At 41.3% G+C, this 22,315-nt stretch overlaps 1 protein-coding gene across 1 annotated transcript; it reads right to left on the bottom strand.

The window, feature by feature from the left end:
* Positions 1-20,632: 20,632 nt before the first annotated feature.
* LOC139287048 (Golgi apparatus membrane protein TVP23 homolog A-like) lies at positions 20,633-22,018 on the bottom strand. Its single transcript, XM_070908018.1, has 6 exons — positions 21,939-22,018; positions 21,481-21,625; positions 21,245-21,334; positions 20,980-21,108; positions 20,763-20,891; positions 20,633-20,659 (listed from the first exon to the last, which is right to left on the bottom strand). The coding sequence occupies exons 1-6, from the start codon at positions 22,016-22,018 to the stop codon at positions 20,633-20,635; spliced, it is 600 nt and encodes a 199-aa protein (XP_070764119.1).
* Between the last annotated feature and the right edge of the window lie 297 nt (positions 22,019-22,315).

Below are 22,315 nucleotides of genomic sequence, written 5' to 3'. Positions count from 1 at the left end.
GTTCAATGGTGGACTCCCGTTGTGAGGGGACAAAGCCCCTCAGTCATCCGGCGATGGTTGCTAGGGGAGGCAGAATGTATGGGGAGGGACGGGCTGCCGTTGTCCCAGACGAAATGTCTCTCTTAAGGCGGCTGAGATCTGGTGATTGACAGGTGGCTACACGCTCCACTGCAGATCACCCGGGAGGTCTGGGGGACCTTATATCTGTGACCATGTGTGTGTGTATAAGTGTGTGTATGTGTCTATGGCAGGTTATGTTGGTTGGCAGCATGAACAGGGGGGTTGGGGGCATATAGCCGTGTAGGTTTCTGCCTCTATGAAAGTGGCACTGTTCATCACCTGCAGAGGGAGCTGCTTCTGCTTCAAGTAGATCACCCTGTAATAATCTACTGTGCTGGTGTCTTTGCCTGTGAGCCTGGCTGCCAGTGGTGGAAGAAGTACTCAAATATTGGCATAAAGCTCCAGTACAACAACATAAAAAGACTCTCTTATCCTGCATTCAAAACCCTTGTTAAAAGCCCCCTCCAGTCCAAAATAAGTTTTGGTTATTGTTACTTCATTTGGATGTTTGAGCTTCACTGTGCAGAATGATTGTATGTGCAGAGTTTGACACTAGAAGATGGTTTTTCACATTCAGCAAGAGGGAAGGTTTCTCAGGATGGCAGGGCTTGTGACAACTAGTTTAAAAGTCAATCGTTGTTCAATATACAACTTACACAAGTGTGACGTGGAAACCTAAAGCCTCCCGGTCACATACACTGACAATGGACTTTACAGTGAAGTAGTTGTGTCCAGTAGCGAAACTTTTGGAATGAAAAATATTTTCATTATTATAGATTGATTGAGATTGATTGAACTGTTGGGTTTTTTTTAGATTCTGAGTAGATGTACTTTTAACTATTTTTTGTGGATAAACCATATCACAAAGTACTTTTACAGACAAATGGCTCATATGACTGATATTATATTAGATTCTTGATACTGATGCATCAATGCATCAGCAGCATTTTATACTTATACTACTTATACAGTTTGGTAGTTTAGTCCAGTGGTTCCCAATGTAGCGATTGGGCCCCTCCTAAGGGTCCTAAGATAAATATGAGGGGTTGTGATGTGATTAATGTGAAAGATTTGCTTCACAAATCTCTATTCTTTGCTTTTTTTTGTGAAATAATGATTAATTTGACCTATTTTGGCCTTTGAACAGTTATTTGGATGAAACAGTTTTTGAAGTTTTTCATGACACTTTGGTGGAGCTGCTAATAATTCATAGAAACCTGAAATGTGACAGGTGCTTTTTTTTGGCAAGGGTTCATAAGCCCCCCTCCTAGCCCAGCGTCCCTCCAAAATACCTAAATTCAGAATCCATCTTAAAGACAAATAAATGTACAATTTTCTACGTAAAGTTTAGTGGATCACCGACTATGTTGGACATTTGTGATTTTTAAATCAGTCAATAAAAACGTAGCAACTGAAACCGGAATTAAAATATAAAACTAAAAACTAGGACCAAACTCCAGCTATAAATTCAAACAATTATAGAGCTTAATAATATGCTGTACGTGGCTAGTATAGTATATACTGTATATGGTCTTGTATTGATGAATATTGAGAATAAATATGTACAGTGTATCTATTCACTTAATAACATACAGTAATGTAACAAGTATATTACATACAGGTAAATATACTACAGAAATCAGTAGTAAGATATTGGATAATAATAATAACAATAATAAACAAAATGTCACAGTTGTGGTCATGGTTTGAGAGGGTGGACAATAAACATTATTAATTGAACAGAGACTAATACAGACGTAAGGTTCGTCCTATTTCAAGTAAAAAAGAAGAGCTTCACTGTCAGAGCTAAAGGTAAAAGCTTTTGTGTAAGTGAGACAGAGCTTGTAAATTAAAAGGGGAATTTAACGCTGTGGGTTTGTGTTTCTAGATGTTTCTACGTGGAAAGGATTAGTGATATTCAGATGTGTGTCTCTCGTCCTCCAGCCTGGGAACCATTACCCCACTGGTCTCTAGACATCAGCGGCCCCTGTTTCCCCCTCCAGAGCCACGGAGGTGAGTGGGAACAGACAGGGTAGGACGTGGGGATCTAAAGGGGTTCACACACGACACCGTCTCCCCTCAGATAGACGTCTGGGAGTGTCTGGGTTCTGCACTCCCAGACAGGGAGCCCTTCCACCCGTCAGATGCTCCCCACGCCCATCCCCATCCCCCTTCCCCTTGACCTTGACTCTCTGTCACTGTAGCCCTCCAGACAGTCTGGGGTCAAAGGCTAACACAGCAGCCACACATCAGACATGGTTCAAGTCCCCTGTGTCTATGAATGCTGAATGGTATATCACCCTAAAATCAGCCTGTTGGAATGTGGCTCTGAATTCCTGCAGAGATGCACCCGAAGACCTCGAGGAGGCCGTTAGGAATGACTGTGACGAGATATGAAACCACAAAAACAAAGGCTTTGATTTTATTGCATTTCTCTCTGCCTCATCCTGTATGGGTGTATGGATTTAAGTAAAGTAAAACAAATAGTATTTGTAGTCCAAATAAATATTTTTTAATATTTAAACAGTGGTTGAAAATGCAATCTGTAATTTTACTTGACTCATAAAAAGGGAATCAGCTTTCAGCCGAAGTAAGTACCATCTCCAAGCAGCCATGCCACATTTTACCTTTCACCTCTGACTGCTGATTCATATCGTCTTCACCCAATCACAGCCGAGCTACCAGCATGTCATGACAGATTTGTGAGAGAAGGGGACGGCTGCATCCTCACGTGGCTTTTTGAAAAATGCCAACCCACACAGTGTGAGGCTCTGATGAGCCTGTTCCACGCCTCATGTGAGCATGCGCACTCCACATGGGCTCATCTCTCTTTGGCTCACATGCTATCACTCTCTTTATTCCCTCCTTTTTCTTTCTGAAGCCATCGTCAGACACATTATTCCTGATTCCTTTATCACAACACATATTCTCAGATTGTCTCGTTGAGATCTTCCATCACTTCCCTTCTGCTCAGATGTAAATTTGTAAATCAGCTCATTTCTTTGGAAGACATTTTACATTCTAACAAGCCAGTTTATGTTTCCTACGACGAGGAGTGAAGTGAAGTGCAGCACTTTACAGGGCAGGACAAAGCCAGCACTCACATTGAATGTTGTCCCCACATATACAGTAGACATGGACAGTGATGTGTTTGCATGGTGACAAAAAGCACATAAAGAATCAGACACACAGCTTCCTCTCCTCACTCACACACTCAGGAGGTTTAGTTTTATACTGGACACAGACCAAACAAGTCAAAGCATGTAGTCGTTCAGATACCTTGTTTCTTTGCCTGTGCTGCACCAAATCCTCAACCTGCAGATTATCAAGAGATTCCAGCTGCTTTGTCTAAAGAGGAAGAAGACTCTTACTGTGCTACATTTAGGTGTGTGGATGACATTTTGAATGTAAATGTTTTTTTCCTCTTTAAATTAGCAATAAGTGAAATAGATATCAAAGAAGAGCAATAAGCACAAAAACTGAAAGATTAGTAAAGTTAATAGAATGATAAAAGAAGATAATATTGGTGACTTTAATTTCAATCGTAAATCTTTTACTTTTCATTCGCCTATTTGAGAGTGTCATTAATGTCATAACTGATATTCTGTGTTTTCAAATTGACATTTGCATCGTGTTGAATCTCGTGACAGTCTCTACACGGCGGCATCCGATTAAAACAAAGCAAAAAAATTTAAATAAAAAAATACGTTTTTTCTCAAAGTGGTTGTGACGGAAACCAAAATGCTGTAGGCTGCACGCGGCGTTGCTCGGTTATCGGTGGAGACTTTTTTTTTTTTAATCTCTCTCTCTCTCTCTCTCTCTCTCACACACACACACACACACACACACACACGCCTGCCTGACACAAAAAAGTTACTGTACTCTTTTGTATCCTCGAATGTCTGGTTATACATACAAAAGTGCTTTTCGCATTATTTGACATTATTACCAACTGTATCCCAACTGCTCTGCGTGGCGAGCCGTCAAAATGAAAACTGTATGAAATCATATTTACCTGTGTCTCTTTAATCTCATGTTATGACCTAGCAGACCGTCAGTTCTGTGTAATGTGAGAGTGATAGAGCCCACGGAGCTGCTGCTGGTCGGCTCTCAGAGGAACGACACCACATTACATCGGTTGTCCATTAACTGTATTACAGGCCGGCACGCGCTGCACTGATCGTATCACGCACCAATCAAGGGAGGCACTTTGGCTGTAAACACTGATGGAAAGTCGTAAATAAAAAGGTGCAAATTAACATCCAGTCAACTAAAACAACCACTTACAAGAACGAAAAAGTAATCGAGCTTTTTTTTTTAAATCAATACATTAGACTAAGTCAGATTTCCCCTTCAAAATGAACAGAAATCCATCTGATCATTGAAATATACACTATACATTTTTTTAAATATAATTTAGGATTATTTATTTGTTATCAGATATAGTACATTTATAAACTGGCTATACCCAAAGCTTTTATAGGAATATCATAGAGATACCTAGATAAAGTATACTTACTCAGTTTCTTAAAATTAGATTTATTTAGGCTGAACCCCAAACCAGGGGACCACTACAACTTTGACAGGATTAGTAGGAACATTATGGAAGACCTTATTTCGCTTTAATACTACGTAGCCTTTTGTGGTGATTTTACATGAGGTTTAACGCCCATGAGGTGTGTAAACTTTCTTTTTGATATGATGGTAAGAGTCTGTTCTTCTGTTCTGGGATCAGTTTCTACTTGGCGCTGTCCCTTCAGCACTTTTTAGAAAATTCCTTATTGGTCTCCACCCCTTACAAAGCTACATCTATGCTTCAAAATGACTTATTACATTGAAAATAAATGTAAACAATCTACTAAATGTAGAATATTTATTTTTATAGATATCATGTTTGGTTGCTGTTTTCAGTTTCAGCTGAAAGCAAAAATGATCCATTCAGCTGGACCCGTTTTCTTTTTACATATTTCCATTCTCTACACTTTCACTGTTTGAGAAATCCAAAGTAGTTTGGATTAAGCATCAGCTCCTTGGGGGAGGAACCAATTGATTATAAAGAGACCCAGACTCTATGGAGGGAGAAAGGGCCCCCTGTTGTTTCAAACCAGCTCCTCTAACTTCCCAAAGTGCAGGGGCCCAGAGGCAGGGCTGTGTGGAGTGTGTGTGCCTCCAGTAAATGGCTGCAGATCGACTCTTCTGAGGCAGCAGTGGGGAGGGTGGTGAGGAAGGACTTGTAGGATACATTAAATCAGCCTGATTAGGAGTTTAGGCGAGCGCATGGCTCAGGTCTGGCTGAAAGGCTGCCGGGCAGCCCTTCAGTGATACTATTCACATCCTGGGAGAAAGGTCCATGTCAGAGGAGTTCACAGGCCCCATCTCCATTCTTATGCTAAAGGATCATGCACATAGCCTCATTCAGGGGCTGCAAAGGCATAAACAGCTTCTACCGACTTTCCCTCCAAAATGTTTGGATTCCTCAACTCGAGCTCTGAGGTCCTGCCTCTGTTTCTCTCTCTTGTTGCTTCTCAAGTGGAAATTGGTTTTGATGTGAGATTATTGAACTGAAAGTCTTCCAGTAATGTTTATTTGCATATAGTCTCTTGTGTCAAAGTCTAAATGATGTTAAAAATATCAAACTTTGCACAAGAAGAGGTATATATGACATTATGTTTTTCTAGATTTGCAAAACTTTCCTCTCTAAATCACAGCTAAACTTCCTGCTGTAAAAAGCTCCCAGGAGGAGAACCTGCTGTTGTTTCCCTCTTATATTATCTGTTGTTCTAGTCACTAATTTCCTCTAGTAACCAGGTTTTATTAACCTCCTGTAAATAGACTCCTTCATGCATTTCCCTGTCCGTCTTTGAGTCCAGTGGTCACTGGGGAATAGCAGGAAATAGCCACTTAATTAGCAGCCCTTGACCTTTGGCTCTGGCTCAGACGGCTCCTGACCTCAGCATCTCTCCAGCCTGTTTATTGTCCTCTGGGGGACTGTCCACATCATGACCCCTGACCCCCGCTGACCTGTAGGGCCTTCACCAACAGGTCCCTGACCAGCCGCCCCCGCCTCACAAGACACTCATCAAAAAGCAACATTTAACCCAAGCAGCTGATTCAAGCAATTATTCCTACGGAGGGATGACAGGATGCTGAAGCTGTCAGGACTATTCCTGGAGTGCTCTGACATTTGTTTGCAGAAAGAAACATAAAACACACATTATATATAGAGTAAGTATAGTCAACGTAACATGAACATTTTTTTAATGATGAAAATCACACGAGTTACAGTTTTTACAAAATCATCTGAACATTTTGGGCTTTGGTTCCGTCCAGACTCTACAGAGGCTGATTTCACTAATTGGTTTCCATTCATCCAGAGAGGGGAACTAATCACCGAGATCAGCCGCTGCAGTGGATGGATTGAAAACATGCTGACTCCTGCATGGACCTCCATGAGCATCTCCACTGCAGCATGAGCAGGATTTTAGATTTATGTGAAAACAGTGTATTTACAGGCTGTTCAAACTTAGGTGATTTATTTAATTGCATTTTTATTGCCACTTCCTTCTCACTTTCTTTGTGACGATTTTTTGTCTCTTTATAGTTACCATTTACTGTATATTGTATTCAGTAGCCTGCCTTTATTTTTGTTTTCTAGATGATCCATTTAGTATATAGATGCTCATAATGTATACAGTGTTTTAAGGTTTCTTATCTTCATACACCTTCTCCTGCTGCTGTGACACTTCATTTCCCCTGCCAGGGATCAATAAACTTTCTTTCTTTTTGTATCTTAATTTCTCTCTCATGAGGAGATTGTAATGTTTATACACTTTATTCATTTCAAATGCTAAAGTGGAAAAAAAAGGAAAAAAAAACATTTAATTGATTTCAAAATAAAATAAAAGTATTTTTAAAAGACCAGAGGTTTTTGCCATTTTGTGTTTTAATTTCAACATTGAATAAAATGCTCTATCATAAGAGATTCCATTAAAATAATACTGTTTCTTTTTTTAATATATTAAACCTCTAAAATATAATAAATGAAACATTTAACAATTAACATTTTTCAGCTTCACCTGTCACAATATTTGTCCGTCTACCTTCGCTACATAAATAAAACGTTGTTCATTTTCAAGGACAGGAAATGACTCAATTCTGGACATATCTCGTTTTTTTCTGTCACTTCTAAGCGTTTTGCTTGTTTCCACATCAAGAGATATATAGAAATAATCCCCTGTCGACCCTGCGCGTGTCCATCTGTTGTTTGACTCCGGACACAGATCAGTCGGACACACTGATTGAGGTCCGACTGACACCAGGACTGCCTGTAATCCCAAAACCTGATTAATCGTCAAAACGGGGGCCTAGTGGACAGCAATACAAAGGATTTAAAGTAAGCAACATATACACACATCTTTTTATCCATCAAATATAACAGCATTTTAGGACTTTCGCAAAGTGCAGCAAGAAATCTGCACAATGTGACTGTAAAATGCAAAAAAAACCGTTTACATTTTCCTTATACATAAAATATGAGAGGAATGAACAAAACCTTATTATATATTTTAACAGCGGGCAGGGTCATTTCGTCCACTGAGTTTTGTGGATGATGAACTTTTCTTTCCCACACTGATTCAACACACGTCCCTCTGTCTGCTCCTCCTAATTAAAACTTAATGCGGGGTCACTCAAACACGTTCTCACACGATGCTCACACACATTACCGTGTGAATCTAGAGAGAGGGAGAAGCTTGACTCCTGCAACACTTAATTTAATGTCTTCTTAAAGACAAAACTCTGTTGGAAATATTCGATATAAAATAACAAATCCTTCAGCATGTCAGCAATGTAATAATCCGGTGTAACACTCTGTTGTTTCCTAATTGATCACCAAAATAAAGAGATGAGAAGATAATATTTTATAACAATATGTTTTATTTCAAAGAAGTGAAGGCAGTAAACGTAAAACAATAAACTTCATCAGTTGTGCATTTATATCCTATTAATTACTATTTCAATTGAGACATGAGAACAATTGATTAATAACTGAATTAATTAAAACATGCATTAGCTATGAACATGCACATAATGTATTGAGTGAGAAGTAAATAGGAACATTTAAGGCTTTTTTATTTGCACAGTTTGTAAAATAACAGATTTGTGTCCAATCGCACACTCTGTCATTAATACAGGATCTTAAAATAAACGTTCAGACACATCTTAAGTTTTACTTTTCAGGAGTACATAGCATCTCTTTTGTTTCTACAGTCCTTTAACATTTAGGTGACAGATAATCCTCATGCTCTGGTGCCAGTCTCTGGTGCCAATATGTCGTTGAGTTTGGTTGACGATCCCCTCGTGCCGAAGCAGGTTCCTACAGAGTGCAGCAGGGCTTGCAGACCCTCTCACATCCTGAAGGATAAACCATGGAGGGAATCATTAGCATGACAATCAAACTCTTCCACCCTGCATGGACAGTAATCATAGTTCACATTTTGGGCAGAAAGAAAAGAAAAAAGAAAGAAGGTTGTGAAGATTTTTTCACTATGATAGGCCCACATACTCTCTAGGATTAGACGGCGTTGACAGTATTTCATAAAAGTAAAACAAGTTTTGTCATAGTACATGAAACATTCCAAACAATAATTAAAAGCTTTATTTGTAAAGCATTTTTCAAAGCTTGCAAAGTGCTGAGCGGTCAATGAAACATTTGCAATAACAGAGATTAAAGCATCAATAACAACAACAAATAATACAAAGTGCCACAAGGTAAAACAACACATAAAGAGGGTAAATACACTTCCCACATAAAAGTACTGTCATATAAAAGGACAATCTCTATGGAGATATGTTTTAAGACCAAGTATATAAAAGGCAATAATGATTCTGCAAACCTAAGCTCTTTGCTTATTTGAAACGCTGATGAGTATGTTTTGACAACACTGAATTTGTTGTTGTGCACGGTTTTTAGTTTTGTACATCAGAAATTGCAGGCAGTGTTTCAGAAAAACAAACTTCCTTTTCATGCCCTGTAAAAAATAGGCCCCTGTGCTCTGCATGTTGTTCTTCTCTCCCATTTTCAGGCTGTGTGCATGGAGGGATCTTAAGGCTTTTATCCCCACAGGGAACCAGCCCGAACTCTTTCTCTGTCAATTTTCACCCACTCCCCAATTCAGACAGGGCCTTTCTCCCACCAACCCCACAATGAAGGATTTGTGCTCGTTCTCTTTGTCCACCTCTGACATCTTTTTTTGACTGCTCCCTCTCTGTAGACAGCATGCAGCGTATGCAAATACACACTCTTTTATTCCTGAGACCCCTCCCCTGAATGAATGCAACCTTAAATGAGGACACACTTGCACACATTTACAGAGGGGGGGAGGGGGGCGCGCATGGAAACATGCACATATTACAATCAGTGGATTTGCATGCCCTCTCTGACATGCAGTCACTCACAACATCGAACACCGACCATTTTAAAATGAGCAGACAGAAATATTAACTGACTATTATCACAGATTGTTTCATCTATATGTCTGTACATGGAGTTTAACACAGGAGCGGAGGTGTGGGCCACAGAGGATGGCACATTAATCTACAATTAACTATTATTAATCTACTATTTTTCAAAACAGGTTACAGTGTAATATGTGCAATTTGTTCCTAAAGAATGATGGTCTGCTGATGCTTGGTACCAACTTAAATTACATACATATTGTTTTATAAAAACAACTATTGTGTAGAAGCTCCTGTGAAGCAGAATTTAACAAAAAGCCAAAGATCTTTATGTGCACCTTTTAGGAAATCTCTGCTGACTTCCTGTTGAAAAGACTTGTGTCATGTTTTAGAAGGGAAGCCTTTTTTGTGGCCGATTGTATTTGTAAAACTTGGCGAAGGAGACAAAGCTCTTTGTTTGCAATGTAAGCAGTTATGTCACCACAGTAAGGGTATATTTAGTGTCTTATAAGTCTACAGCACACACACACATAATGGGCGTTGAGATATGTAGGATGAGGCTGAAAAATGAGACAGCAGTGGTCCAACACAATAGTGGGGATGCAGTGAGGAAGAGGTGTGGACTGGTAATGTGTAACTCTAAAGGCTGAATGAATTATAATGGTGTCTGATGAACATAAAGCGTTTTCTCTCGCAGCTAACATTCCCAAGCTGGCCCGTGCCATCTGTGAGTGTGTGTGTGAACGGGTTCGAGTTTGCGTGTATGTGTGTGTGTGTGTGGTGGGGGGTTGAAGTCTGCTGGACAGCTCTGACAGTTCGGCCTTTTCAGTTGTACATTACTGAGCCGGCCGGCCTCTTTCCCATAGCAACCCTACCAGAGGTCAAAGGCTATGTACCCCCCATCCACCCACCACCACCTCCTCCTCCTCTTGTACTCCAGGGTGGCCACAGACTCTCTTAACTCCCGACTGGCCTGCAGACAGAGCGGCTGCACCCACGACCTTGAACTTGACTTGATTTCTGACAGACTGACGGATCCATATATCCATCTGACGCAAGAACAGTGACATAAGGATAAGACTATACTCTGGACTTTTGCTTTTTTTCATGAACATTTCCTCTTTTACTCCCTTTTTCACCCTTTGCTCTGCTATCAAATTCACGTACTGTACCAATCGAATAAAAAAACATGTAAAAATGAGGTCACACCAAGGATTCCCCCTAATTCTCTTCACCCCAGAGCCTCATCTCCTCCTGGTATGATTACAAAGGGCCGCTGTATTAAAGGCTCAGTCACCTAATTCTCCTCTACTTTCATTGGAGCATACAGGACCCCTACTCAGGGACGCCACAGCCAACAGACGTAATCTGAAAAGCCTGGGATGTAGAAACTTCTCTCCATCTTCCTCTAAGATACTTAATGTCATGCTTTGTGCTAGATTAGTCTCGGCCAAAGTTGCATTAAAAAACCCAGATGAGCCTCGCTTGACCCACATTGGACCTCATCCAAGACTATGGGCGGCCCGTGAGCTGGGCTTTATATATCACAGTAGAGCCGTTAAAACATTAATAGTGTCCACACATAGGGAGGAGAATCCGAAGAGGTAACCCAGGAGCTATATGGTATTAACATTTTATCGCTACTATGGCTACGCTGCTTCACCCACACAGGATTGGAAGAGAGCGCCGGCTACTGTCACTTCATCATGTCACACATTATAATTTCCTTGCAGTGAAAATCTCAGATAGCAAAAGCTATACACAGTTAATAATGAATAACAGAGAAAAGAGAGGAGAAAGAAAGGAGAAGTAATTGTCTATATTCTGTCACCTTCTGGAGGGGGAAAAACATTTTTCAATTTTTAGGTAATGAATATTCAAGTCACTGCATCTACAGTGTGGGGAGAAAGATTCAGGGACGTTCAGATCCTAAATCCTCCTGACACAGTGTCAAAGCCGCTGACCTCACCCTGGTTTCAGACAATCTTGATTGAAACCTCTCTTTGTTTCAGAGCAGATTAAAACCAGACCTGTAAGCAGTTTCACCAAAGTGTTTACAAGACATCACATGATATTAAAATCAAGACGAGCTCCGCTTGACAGCGTATTTTTTATTGTGTTCCTTCCCTGATGCTCATTTCATGTTATTTCAACCTACATATTGCAATTAGACAAAATTACAGACAGTAATTATTAGACGAATAAATATTCTGTGTGCATGTCACTTATTTTTACATCCTCCAAATACTAGAAAAAGTGATTGCTCTTCTCGCAGGAATAGTGAGCATGAATACATTTTCCTGACAAATTTGCTTCAGTCACCGCCTCTCTTTGACCACGCTGTCTCTGTCGACTGCCGCAGCTATCACATACAGTTACAGACCCCCCCCCCCCCCCCCCCACTCTTTTCAAACACACACAGCAGCCCTCCATGCCCAGCTCCTCGCGGCTGCAAATTGCTTTAGCATGGCACTGCACAAGCTAACACAAGCTAACTTCATCAGCAAATGCAGAGGTACAAACATGGCTGCCCCATGTGCTACACCTGTCTCTGCTGCCGCCACTATCTTTAACCCTTTTGTGATAAGCCAGGCTTTAGTTTTACTTTTCGAAAGCAACAATTTTATCACCTCCCTCCCCTCTGTTCCTCTGTTTTCTCTAACGTACTGTGGAGATATATGCAACAGAGACGTAGCATGGAGCACGCTACAGTATCTCCAAGATTAATTCCTCGCCTTCACCTTGCTTTCTCTCCTCTGTCAAACCTGCCCGAAGCAATGCGCTGTATATCACAGATGAGCAGCACGAATGCAATTATAAAGACAGCTCTGAGTCTTTTATATGAATAAAGAGAGGGAATAATCTTTTGACACGTGGGCTGCACATGCCTTACATATCTTGTGGAGGCACACGTACAGTATGAGGCTCATTAATAATCCGTGGGTTACATCATTCTGCTTGTTAGGCACACCCATCGCCTTGGCTGAGTCATTCTCAGTTGATGCACCGTGCCACCAACTGCCTTGTGAGATTTCCATGATGTCTGTCTTTTTTACCACCTGAGGGCAATACGTAGCAATATGTAGTTTCTGTTTGCATGGGGGACAACTCATAGCCAGCTGGTAAATCCAGCAAAGATAATTCATGTGTGAATGCATTTCTAATGGTTAAATCCTTCTCATTTAGCAGGGACACCATCTCCATGCCGTTCAGACATGCAGAGGAGGCTGAATAGGCTAATGAACAGTCAGGTGGCACTCCAGGGCCTGGACCACTAACCCCCCCCCCCCCCCCCCCCCCTTCCATCACACACATATCAAACACACATAGACTTGCACACACATTAAAACTCAGCGGCTCGCCCCGACCCCGGCGATCCGCACGACAGTCTAATGTCTCAGGCATCTGCTCATGTCTAGTCTGGAGGGTCTTTCCCACCCTGCCCCCCAAGCCCAGGCCCGCCGCAGCACCAGCTCCCACAATGGTGGGAAAGCAGGGCCTTTGCGGAGGGCGGGGAGGGAGGGAGGGTGGGGGGACTAAACAGCTATTGAGGGGGGAGAGAGAGAGAGAGCGGGGCTGAATGATAATGTGAAAACGCACGGTGCTGTTCATTAACACACAAGCACTGCAGCTGCACATGTTGGCCCTGGACACACATGCTCACGTGTCTCTCTGCTCTGCTTCAGGTTGCTGCCAGAGCCACCGGGGGTACAGAGCAGCTCTATAGGCCATGATGAGGAGCGTTCACAGGGTGTGTGAGGTTACAGACATGGAAGTGGTAAAGATGTGGAGCTTTGATATTTGGCGGTCGCTGTTTGTCCGTTTTTGGAAGACATTTTTACATCAGTGATGTCGGACATTTTTTGTCTCCGTGTGTCCAATAAAGTTCTTCACCGTGTGTGCGGCATTGTAATTGTAATCAATATAATATAATGTTTGAGATCCAACATGTAACCAGTCTTTGAAGTGTGCCATTTGAAACACTTGAATGTTCTGATGAACATCAGTATATAAATGTTTTGCTAATATTCAGTGCTGATATTATTACACATATAACATATCTTTGTTCATGTGGTAAATTAAATTGTAAGATTGTAATGGTTCTACTTTTAAAAACACTAATGTGATTCCCCAAATAGGAAATGATCCGAGTATCATCCCCTCCTCAACAGAATTCACCTGAGGGGTTCAGCACATTAAAATAGATAAGATACTGTATTAAATATCATAATGTGAATTTCGTAACAAAGGCAGTTTTGCATGAATTAGTCGATGAGGTTTGTCGGGTGGAAACTCGACGTACACCACTGCCTGGTGTGCAAAGAAGCACCATGACAAGAGAGGATGGCAGGTTTCCTTCAACCAGTGCCAGCTCATTAATTTTGTTTGCTACCCAGCCCCCCCCCCCCCCCCCCCCCCCCATCAACCACCACCCTTCCTCACCCACCACCCCCTCACATCACCCCTTAACTGCTAATTAGCAGGAGCAGAAGATAGAGGAGAAAAGGGAGAGGCCATGTGTGACTGGGGAGGAAATGGGAAACTCTTCTTCTTCCCTCGTCCTTCCTCCTGCTCCCCATCCCCCATCACACACACAATCACACACACACTCTCCCACCTCCTGCCCACCACCACCGGCTCCACTGGTACCCAACAGAAAACCATGATGCAGCTCACCTCGTGTGCCAGCCCAGCCATTTTAGGTGTCGCGGCAACATCTCCCAAGATGGCTCCTCTGAGCGCGTCCCGTACTCCAAGGAGTCTTTGTCCGCCTCCTGGCACGGGCAAAGTGTCCCCCGTTGGCAGTACAGATGGCATTAGAGGCTCTTGGGTAAAAAGGGTGAGGAGTGAGGAGTGGGGGAGGGGGAAGGAGGAGGTGGCAATTCCGGACCAACCGTTTTTTCTCTCCTCTCTCCTCGTTTTCTTTTAATGTTGGTTCTACCCTCTTTTCAGGAACCTCCGATCAATCAATGTTGTTAATCTGAAGCCTGTAACGAGAGCAGATGGGAGAGAAAACAGAGGAATAAAACATGAAAAGCACATTTTGCACTCTTAGTTCTCAGTATAGCAAAACACAGTCTTTTGATTATTTGGTTCTTAATTAAACAGTTGATTCAGTTTTTCTTTAAATCAACAGCACCTTACATGTGCACTGAGTTGTGGTTATAAAGTTTAAAAACTTCTAAATCTCTGCTGGCTTTGCTCATTCAGAGAGCAATCCCTGTGTTGTGTTTGTGTTTGTGTTTTTTTTTTGCTACAATAAAAGCACAAAAAGAATAATTTGCATTACACATGTACACAGGCTGAAACAAGGATGCATTGGACCATCCCATAAAAAAGCCCTCAAGTGTTTTTATTCCCATTCATTAAGGAGGCACGCCAAGTTGATGCGCTACCTGTAACAGGAAAAGCTCAGGAAAAGACTTGGACCACGGCCTTTTCACATATCCAATATCTCGCTGTGAAGCGAAGCAATTAGCCCGGTTTGACAGCGAGCTCTACTGCAATAGGTAGTTAACGAGTGAATGAAAACTCATCTCACTTTGGTGCTCTTTAGGCTTTAGTGGCATTCTCCGGGCTGAGCGTATGCGCCGCACAGAGCTGAAGTACCAAGTTAAAAAGTTCAGCTCCTGTCTACAGGATGGCCTTGGCCTTCTCATTGAGGCAAGACACAATGTATCCCAAAGGCTCAGAGATTTGCTACAGCTTTAAATACAGACGCCAAGTGTTTTTTTTAACCCTGGGTGCGTAGGGTGCTACACCACTCAACTGCATTATTAGCAGTCCTGGAGACATTAGGGCCTGGACAAAGCAGAGGCCTCCCTTTTCTTTCTTCCACAAACAAAGTCTCACAGGTGACATCTGAAATGCGTTTTTTTTTTTTTCAAATGAGTGGAAAAAGCTCTCCCAAAAGATTAAAGTAACTGTAGTAAAGAGTGTGCTGTGAAATAAACTGTGTAAAAGATAAATCAAAAGGATCTGCTTTGGTGAAATATGAACATTGACTAGGGATGGCAGGGCAACACACCAGTGTGTCCCAAAGGTGCCTCCAGGGATCCTTGAGAGAAATCCTGGAGGACCTCAACAAAATAAGGAGAGCAAGATTAGGATCAGATTAATATTTTGTCACAGGAGGAAAAGCACAGGTGTACATAATAAAATTAATGGCTGAATTCCATTTAGCTGCTTCAGTTTCACGGTGCTGGTATTGTGCCTGCTGACTCACTGTCATGGCTTACTGGGACACCTGAATACAACAGAGCGTTAATGTTATTAGTAACACCTGTGCACCTATTGTGACCCTCCCTGCCCATATTATTCGATTTTTTTTTGACACAATAAAAATACAATTATTCCCCAACGATGTTACTAAATCTCAGGTCTCATACATGTCTATTTGGGAGCCCTGGAAAGGGAGAAAGTTTGGGTGCTCTTGTTTAAGTCCGCACTGTTCCCCTCCACCCACTGGGCGACCCGTTTAACATTCAACACCATGTTGCAGGGAACCTGAATGGACAGCAACCCTCAAAACCACCAACTGAAACAGGGCCAGGTATTGACTGCAGGCCCTTAGTGTTAATTCACACAGCTCCTAATAATGAATGAATAATAAATAATGAATCCACACAATAAACTGAAGTGATATATATATATATATATATATATATATATATATATATATATATGTATATATTTCTGGGCTTACATCAAACGTTGTGCTTTGTACTTCCTCCATAAGATAAAAAATAAAAATCAACATCACATATTGTGTGAAAGACGTTTCTGTTTTCCTTATCATGTGACTGATATCAGGGTGATTTATACAATTAACAGATAAAAACATGTCAGCAAAGAAAGGTTTACACTTATTATAAAAGGGGGGAAAAAACTCACATATCATGCTAAATTAAAAACTCACATATACCACAAAGCAAAAACTATTTTCTTACCGTTTTGAGGTGAAAGTCAAAATCCGCCTCGGTGAGTTTAACGTTACGGGAGTCATTTCTACTTTCGGTTATCTAGCTTTATGACAGGTATTTAACACTCATACAGCTAGATAACCAAAGACAGAAACAGAGCCCCTCTCACTCTGTCGTGATGCTGGCGTCATCCAGGAGGAGGTGAGGATCAGTAGGCCTGTAATATTTAAAAACACATTCCCAGCTCATTTATTCATTTTTAATTACAGCTAAACAATTGAGGCCTCGTTGAATAACAACAGGCCAGCACGATAAGAGGACATGGAGCAGGTGTGTTAAATGTGAACACACATTTTGAGGGTTAAAGAAGCTACAAACAGCCGTCAAATAGTCCTGTCGTGATAAAAAAGGTGTCTGGTTGAAGGCCTACTCGATGCTGACGTTACACTGACCTAACAACTTCTGTGAATCTCGTTTGATATTGTAGTTAGATTTGAAAAGCCTCCTTGAAAAATATGTAATGATTACTGCAGGTTTTCGTACATGAAAACCTTATTTTGCATTTATACGTGTATGTGTGTGGGGAGGGCCTTTTGCATTATAATCTCTTGCACTATATTTGTATGAGAAATAGGACATAATACCCCATAATTTACAAAGCAGAAAGTGTCAAATGTGTATTTTTTTTTTTATCAACTCCGGAGATACTTTAAAAAATCTAGTTTAACCTGGCGATTTTAAATATAAACCAGTGACATGTCACTTGTTAAGTTGCATTCAAAAATATCCACCTGTAAGCTGAAAGATGTTTAGATAATAGGCCTACAGTTAATTTGTAGGACAGACCTGTATTCTGCAGAGCTATACGCCATTTCCTTTTACACCATGTATTGTTCATTTGGGCCACCATTAAGACTTAATGCTGACCTGCCGTGCGGTTTTATACACTCCTAATGACATCTTAACACTGTTAATGAATGACTGGTGGTATTTTGCCTGACATATTGTTGTGAAGTCATAAAGGCACAGACTTTAGAACTTAAATCTACACATGTAAGCTGGTATAATACTAATAAGTCTATATAGTCTCACTGGGGGATCATGAAACGTCAGTGTGACCAATACAGGGGCGGCCTGAGAGCATGACCATGAACCTGAGACCGCGTTAGGTAGGCCTGAAGAAATGGTTCTTTGATGCAGCAGGTTCAGTGGTAGCCTACTCAATCAAAAGCTGACTCTTTTAAAAAAAAAACTCTACTGAAGCTGAACTGAGCTGGGTTTTAAGATGGTTTAATTTGCTCGTGGCTCTTTCGTGCTCCTGGGGGCAACGAGTCCCCACTTTTAATGAGAGTTGCGATTGGCCTACTTCTTCTAAAACTAGACTATTTCACACTACAAGGATTATCCGCATAAGCTATTACAGAGAGCAATTTGTCACTGATCATAATAATAGGCCGAGGAGCGTGGTGGTATATTCTGGCACTTTAAAGAACAAGGGCTTTTTGTCTGTTTAGGGACCAAAGACCTACGCTTTCCCCTCATTTGAAATGAAACGCAAGGGCGTTTTCTGATGGTTAAATCATGTGTTGCCTCGCGTAAAAAAATATAGTAAACTTAACATCTTCTGTCTCTCTAGATTTTCTACATAAGACAAACGGACATGGCATGAGAACAGATCCAAAGCTGGTAAAATGTAATGTTGTGCGTGCGATTCCTGTCTGTTTCCAGACGCGTCTCTTACCTGTTTCAGAAGCAAAGCAGACTCTGGAGAGAAACGTCCGCAACTTCAGGCCGTAGTGAATTTTTCCAGATGAAATTTTCTGCGTTTAAATCGGGTCCTTGAAGAGAGTCGGCGCTGCTGCTTCCAGGTGAGTCCAGTTTCATCCTCAGTCCTCCAGCTTCTGCCTCCCCTCCAGTCTGCGCGCTTCCTCTACTCGCTCCCGCACTGACGTCATCCCAGGACCAGGGCGGCGTGTTGACCAATCAGAGAGTCCGCCGGCACCAAAGCGTGCGCGCTCAAGTAGACGTCTCACTCCTCACAGTTTTCCCTTGCTTTTTGCTGATTTCTTCACTACTACGACTACTATTACTCCTAATAATGATAATGATAATAACAATGATAATAGCACAATAGCCTATTTTGGCCATTTGTCATGAAAGATTACAAATTTGAAAAATTCCATTTTTTTCCCGAGCACTTTGAGGAATTCTCATCCATGTTGGCTTGAAAGTTGAGACTCAAAGTTCATCTTTGACCTTGGAAACAGCAGTTTACAAAACAACCTCAAGGTCCATTTAGCAGCTGCTGTGGGGCTTTTTATCATTTCACATTATCTTCATCAGTAGCGACATCTTAGCCTTATATAAATCAATAAATATTTATTTTTTCATTTAAATAGACTAGAACACTAGTCAGGCCAGATTGTGATCAACTATTTCCAGTTGAAGGCTTTAACAAAGAAGTGGTTAAAACTATTTCAACTATTGCCACAGCAATCAAAAACATGTAAAATCCAAGATTTGCAACACCAAAGAAAGGACTGTGACTCAAGAGGCATAAAGCATTCTGGTCACCTCAGGAATATTTTGTTCTATCTCTGGAAAGCACTATCTCCTTGTCATAGAATAGTAGGCTATTGTAAGTTTAGACAAGTGAGCACAAGAAAAGGATTTCCCGCCCTAACCTGTTCACAGGGTTTCACAGATGTGAGCACTCTTAACAAATAAAACATCTTTGCGGTCTTGAGGCGTATGTATGTGATGGCTTGGGAGCACAGGGGCCACGGCAAAGAGTAGTATGAACAATTCCCTCCAAATCTGTACGGAAGAAAATGTTTTCTGAGGGCTTTTAATGTGGTAAACTACACTGGAACCAAATGAAGATACATGAGGGTCATTCCCATTATGTCTTTTAGGCACGTTTATAAGAAATAATGGCTGAATGTAAGACCCAAGACTGACATAATGCATAGTGATAGTGATTTAATCATAGACTTTTGAATTGTTTGCTTTTTGAAACCACTGCATCCAGTTTAGGAATAGGCTGCAATACCTTAATGTACATTTATTCTTAAAATGAATGGTTTGACCACTAAGCAGAAATATTTCTGGAGGTATTAAAATTAGACTAGCTCAACCTGGTCAAAAAATAGCCAATTTCCCCCCAGATTATAGGGGGATATGAAAAATAAATTTGAGTTAGATTGTAACCTGCAGTACACACATTAATATTTCTAAAACTCAATTTCTCATGGAAGAAAATTTCATACCAAATGATTTATAATCCAAAAAAGTTTTATATTAACTGGTTTCTATTGGATTTTAAATTATGCTTGAATAATGTTTATCTTAATAGGGTTTTTTTTGTTGTTGTTTTCAAGCATGACTCCCATTCTTTTGTGTGGTTCGTGTTCCTCTGCTCATTTATTCATCATGTGGCGCGTTGAAGCACAGGAAATCTGCCGGCCACAACATAAAGGCTTAGTACAGATTACAACTACACACTTTCCTCAGAGTTTAATGTTCATTTGTTTGTTCATGTAACATTACTGCTTAACACTGTATCTGAGGTGCCATCAGCATGTCTTGTTGAAACTTTTAGAGGTGTAGTGGATTTCAGTGTCACATTGGAGACGCCTGCTTTGATTTAATCACTCAATTTCATACAAACTGACTCCCTTTTCTTCCTTCAATGAAGCCAATTTTCTTAACAGGTACTAATGCTAATTTAGGGGTCTTTAGATTTAGCCTTGCATTTTCCATCGTATTGTATGTCAATGGAACAAATGGGTTTGCCACAGACGTTTACTGAAAGCCAGACAAAGAACTTGTACATCACAATCTAGAAATCTGACTTGTACATGAGCTATATGCTTTTCACTGCTTTCATAATAAATGAATTTGCATATATGTGGTGTTCGACCAACAACAATAATTCACTGAGTAGGAAAAATTGGAAAATGCACTTATCTTTTATTGACATAATAGCCAGACCGATCCATGGGACAACAGTCAGTCAGCAGCATAAGGCATGCACAAGGAAGGCACACAGCCATTCAAGTATGCAGTTTGTGGGAACTTTGGAGATGAGGCAGCTCTCATATAGCTCCCTCTTTCTTTCTCTCTCTCGCTCACACACACAATACACATACATAAGCACTGCAGAGCCGCTGCAGAGGTACAGGAAGTCATCTTCATAGTATTCCAAAGATGATGTCTGGCTGCAGGAGGGGAAATCATTAGTGAGCTGATGTTCAATTGTAATGAACACTTACATGGTAACAGGACAACTGTACACGCTAAATGCTGTAGTAAGTCACTCACACGCTGCAGGAGGTGCTGCCCTGTGAAAGAGCGGGTGTGTGGAGGCTGGCCATCGTCTCCCACTGCCTTGCAGCGTAGGTACCCATAGAGATTAGCCACTTGGAGGGAAATACTAGCCACCACAAGTGACTGGGGAAGGCATGACAGATGCATTTAGGAGGGACATTATGTGACACACTTCTATGCAGAGCATGCACACAAGCAACATGTGTCTCACCAGCCATTTAATCTTCAGGGAGAAGAGGGAGGTGAAGAAGAAGAATGTCCAAATGAGAGGACAGATGATGAGACCCAGCCAAAATATTCTTGCCTCTGCCTCTGTCCCAGTGTTACCGCCCCGGCAGGTCTGCACACACACACACACACGCACACACACACACACACACACAAGCACATAGCAATACAACAATGTTTAATACAATACAAATACAAAAATGCTATTCCTACATTCAAAATGGCACACAATAATGACAGTGTCTTACTTTTTTAGCCTCAAACACCCAGAGGCTCTTTCCATCCTCGTCTATCTGATTCCACCAGCGCAGCCCCACCAACAGCCTGCCAGTCACATTCTGAAACACAGGACAAATGTGAGTAATCAAAACCAGCAAAACCAGTGTAGTGAGAGAAGGGGATCAAACAGTACTGAAGTGTGCAAGAGGGCAAGAAAGGGTGAGGCATAGGGAAGCATTAGTAGCTGACCTATTTGACCTCTCACCTTGACAGACCAGAAGTCAAAAGAGAGCAGAGTGATGATCAGGACAAAACATGATGCAAAGTTCTCGCTGATCCAGTCACAGAGCAAATAGGTAACGATGGCAACCACCCGGAAGAATAGGTGGAAAAAGGAGGCGAGGGGGTGTCTGAGCACAGAAAGAGATGAGGAGATTTCATCTGATGATGTATGTAAACATAATATCATATTTTATGTAACTGGAAATAGCAGCCATATACATGAGAGAGCATAACGTTTCTAATGTAGTTGTTGAGATTTATTTAAGACGTTTCATGTGATTTAAATGTATAGAGGGCCTATATATTATAATGTTATGTATAAAGGATATATACTGCATATATACAGTAGAGAGAGAGAGAGAGGTTTTATATTAATAAAAGCAAAAGACTCTGAGCAAGACAACTGAGTTTATCTGATAATAAACATCTCCTGCAGTGCACCTTATGACTGCGCTTCTCCGCGCCCTCTCCTGCTCGTCAGCAGCAAAGTCCAGCTCAACATCCTCCGTGTCATCCGCCATCGTCTGACAACAAGCAAAGACAAAACACAACAGGATAAATCACTCCAGACCATCCTCGCTAATACAATTATGATAAACACAGTACATTTAGACGCAGACAGAATATTGGTTTCGAGATCGTAGGTGTGTGAAGCAAAGCGAAGTACCATTTGGGGATAGCGTAGCTATATCATAGGGCTGCAATAAGCCAGGTGTTGCAGTGAAATGAGACCGACCTCCTCACTCAGTCACTACATTCACATCCACATAACGAAGCTGGGCTTAAAATTATTTCAAGGTAAAGGGGATGCGCTCATT

Source organism: Enoplosus armatus, chromosome 6 (assembly GCF_043641665.1).
Source record: "Enoplosus armatus isolate fEnoArm2 chromosome 6, fEnoArm2.hap1, whole genome shotgun sequence".
NCBI classification, from domain to species: domain Eukaryota; kingdom Metazoa; phylum Chordata; class Actinopteri; order Centrarchiformes; family Enoplosidae; genus Enoplosus; species Enoplosus armatus.
This window is presented reverse-complemented; position numbering and strand designations above follow the sequence as displayed.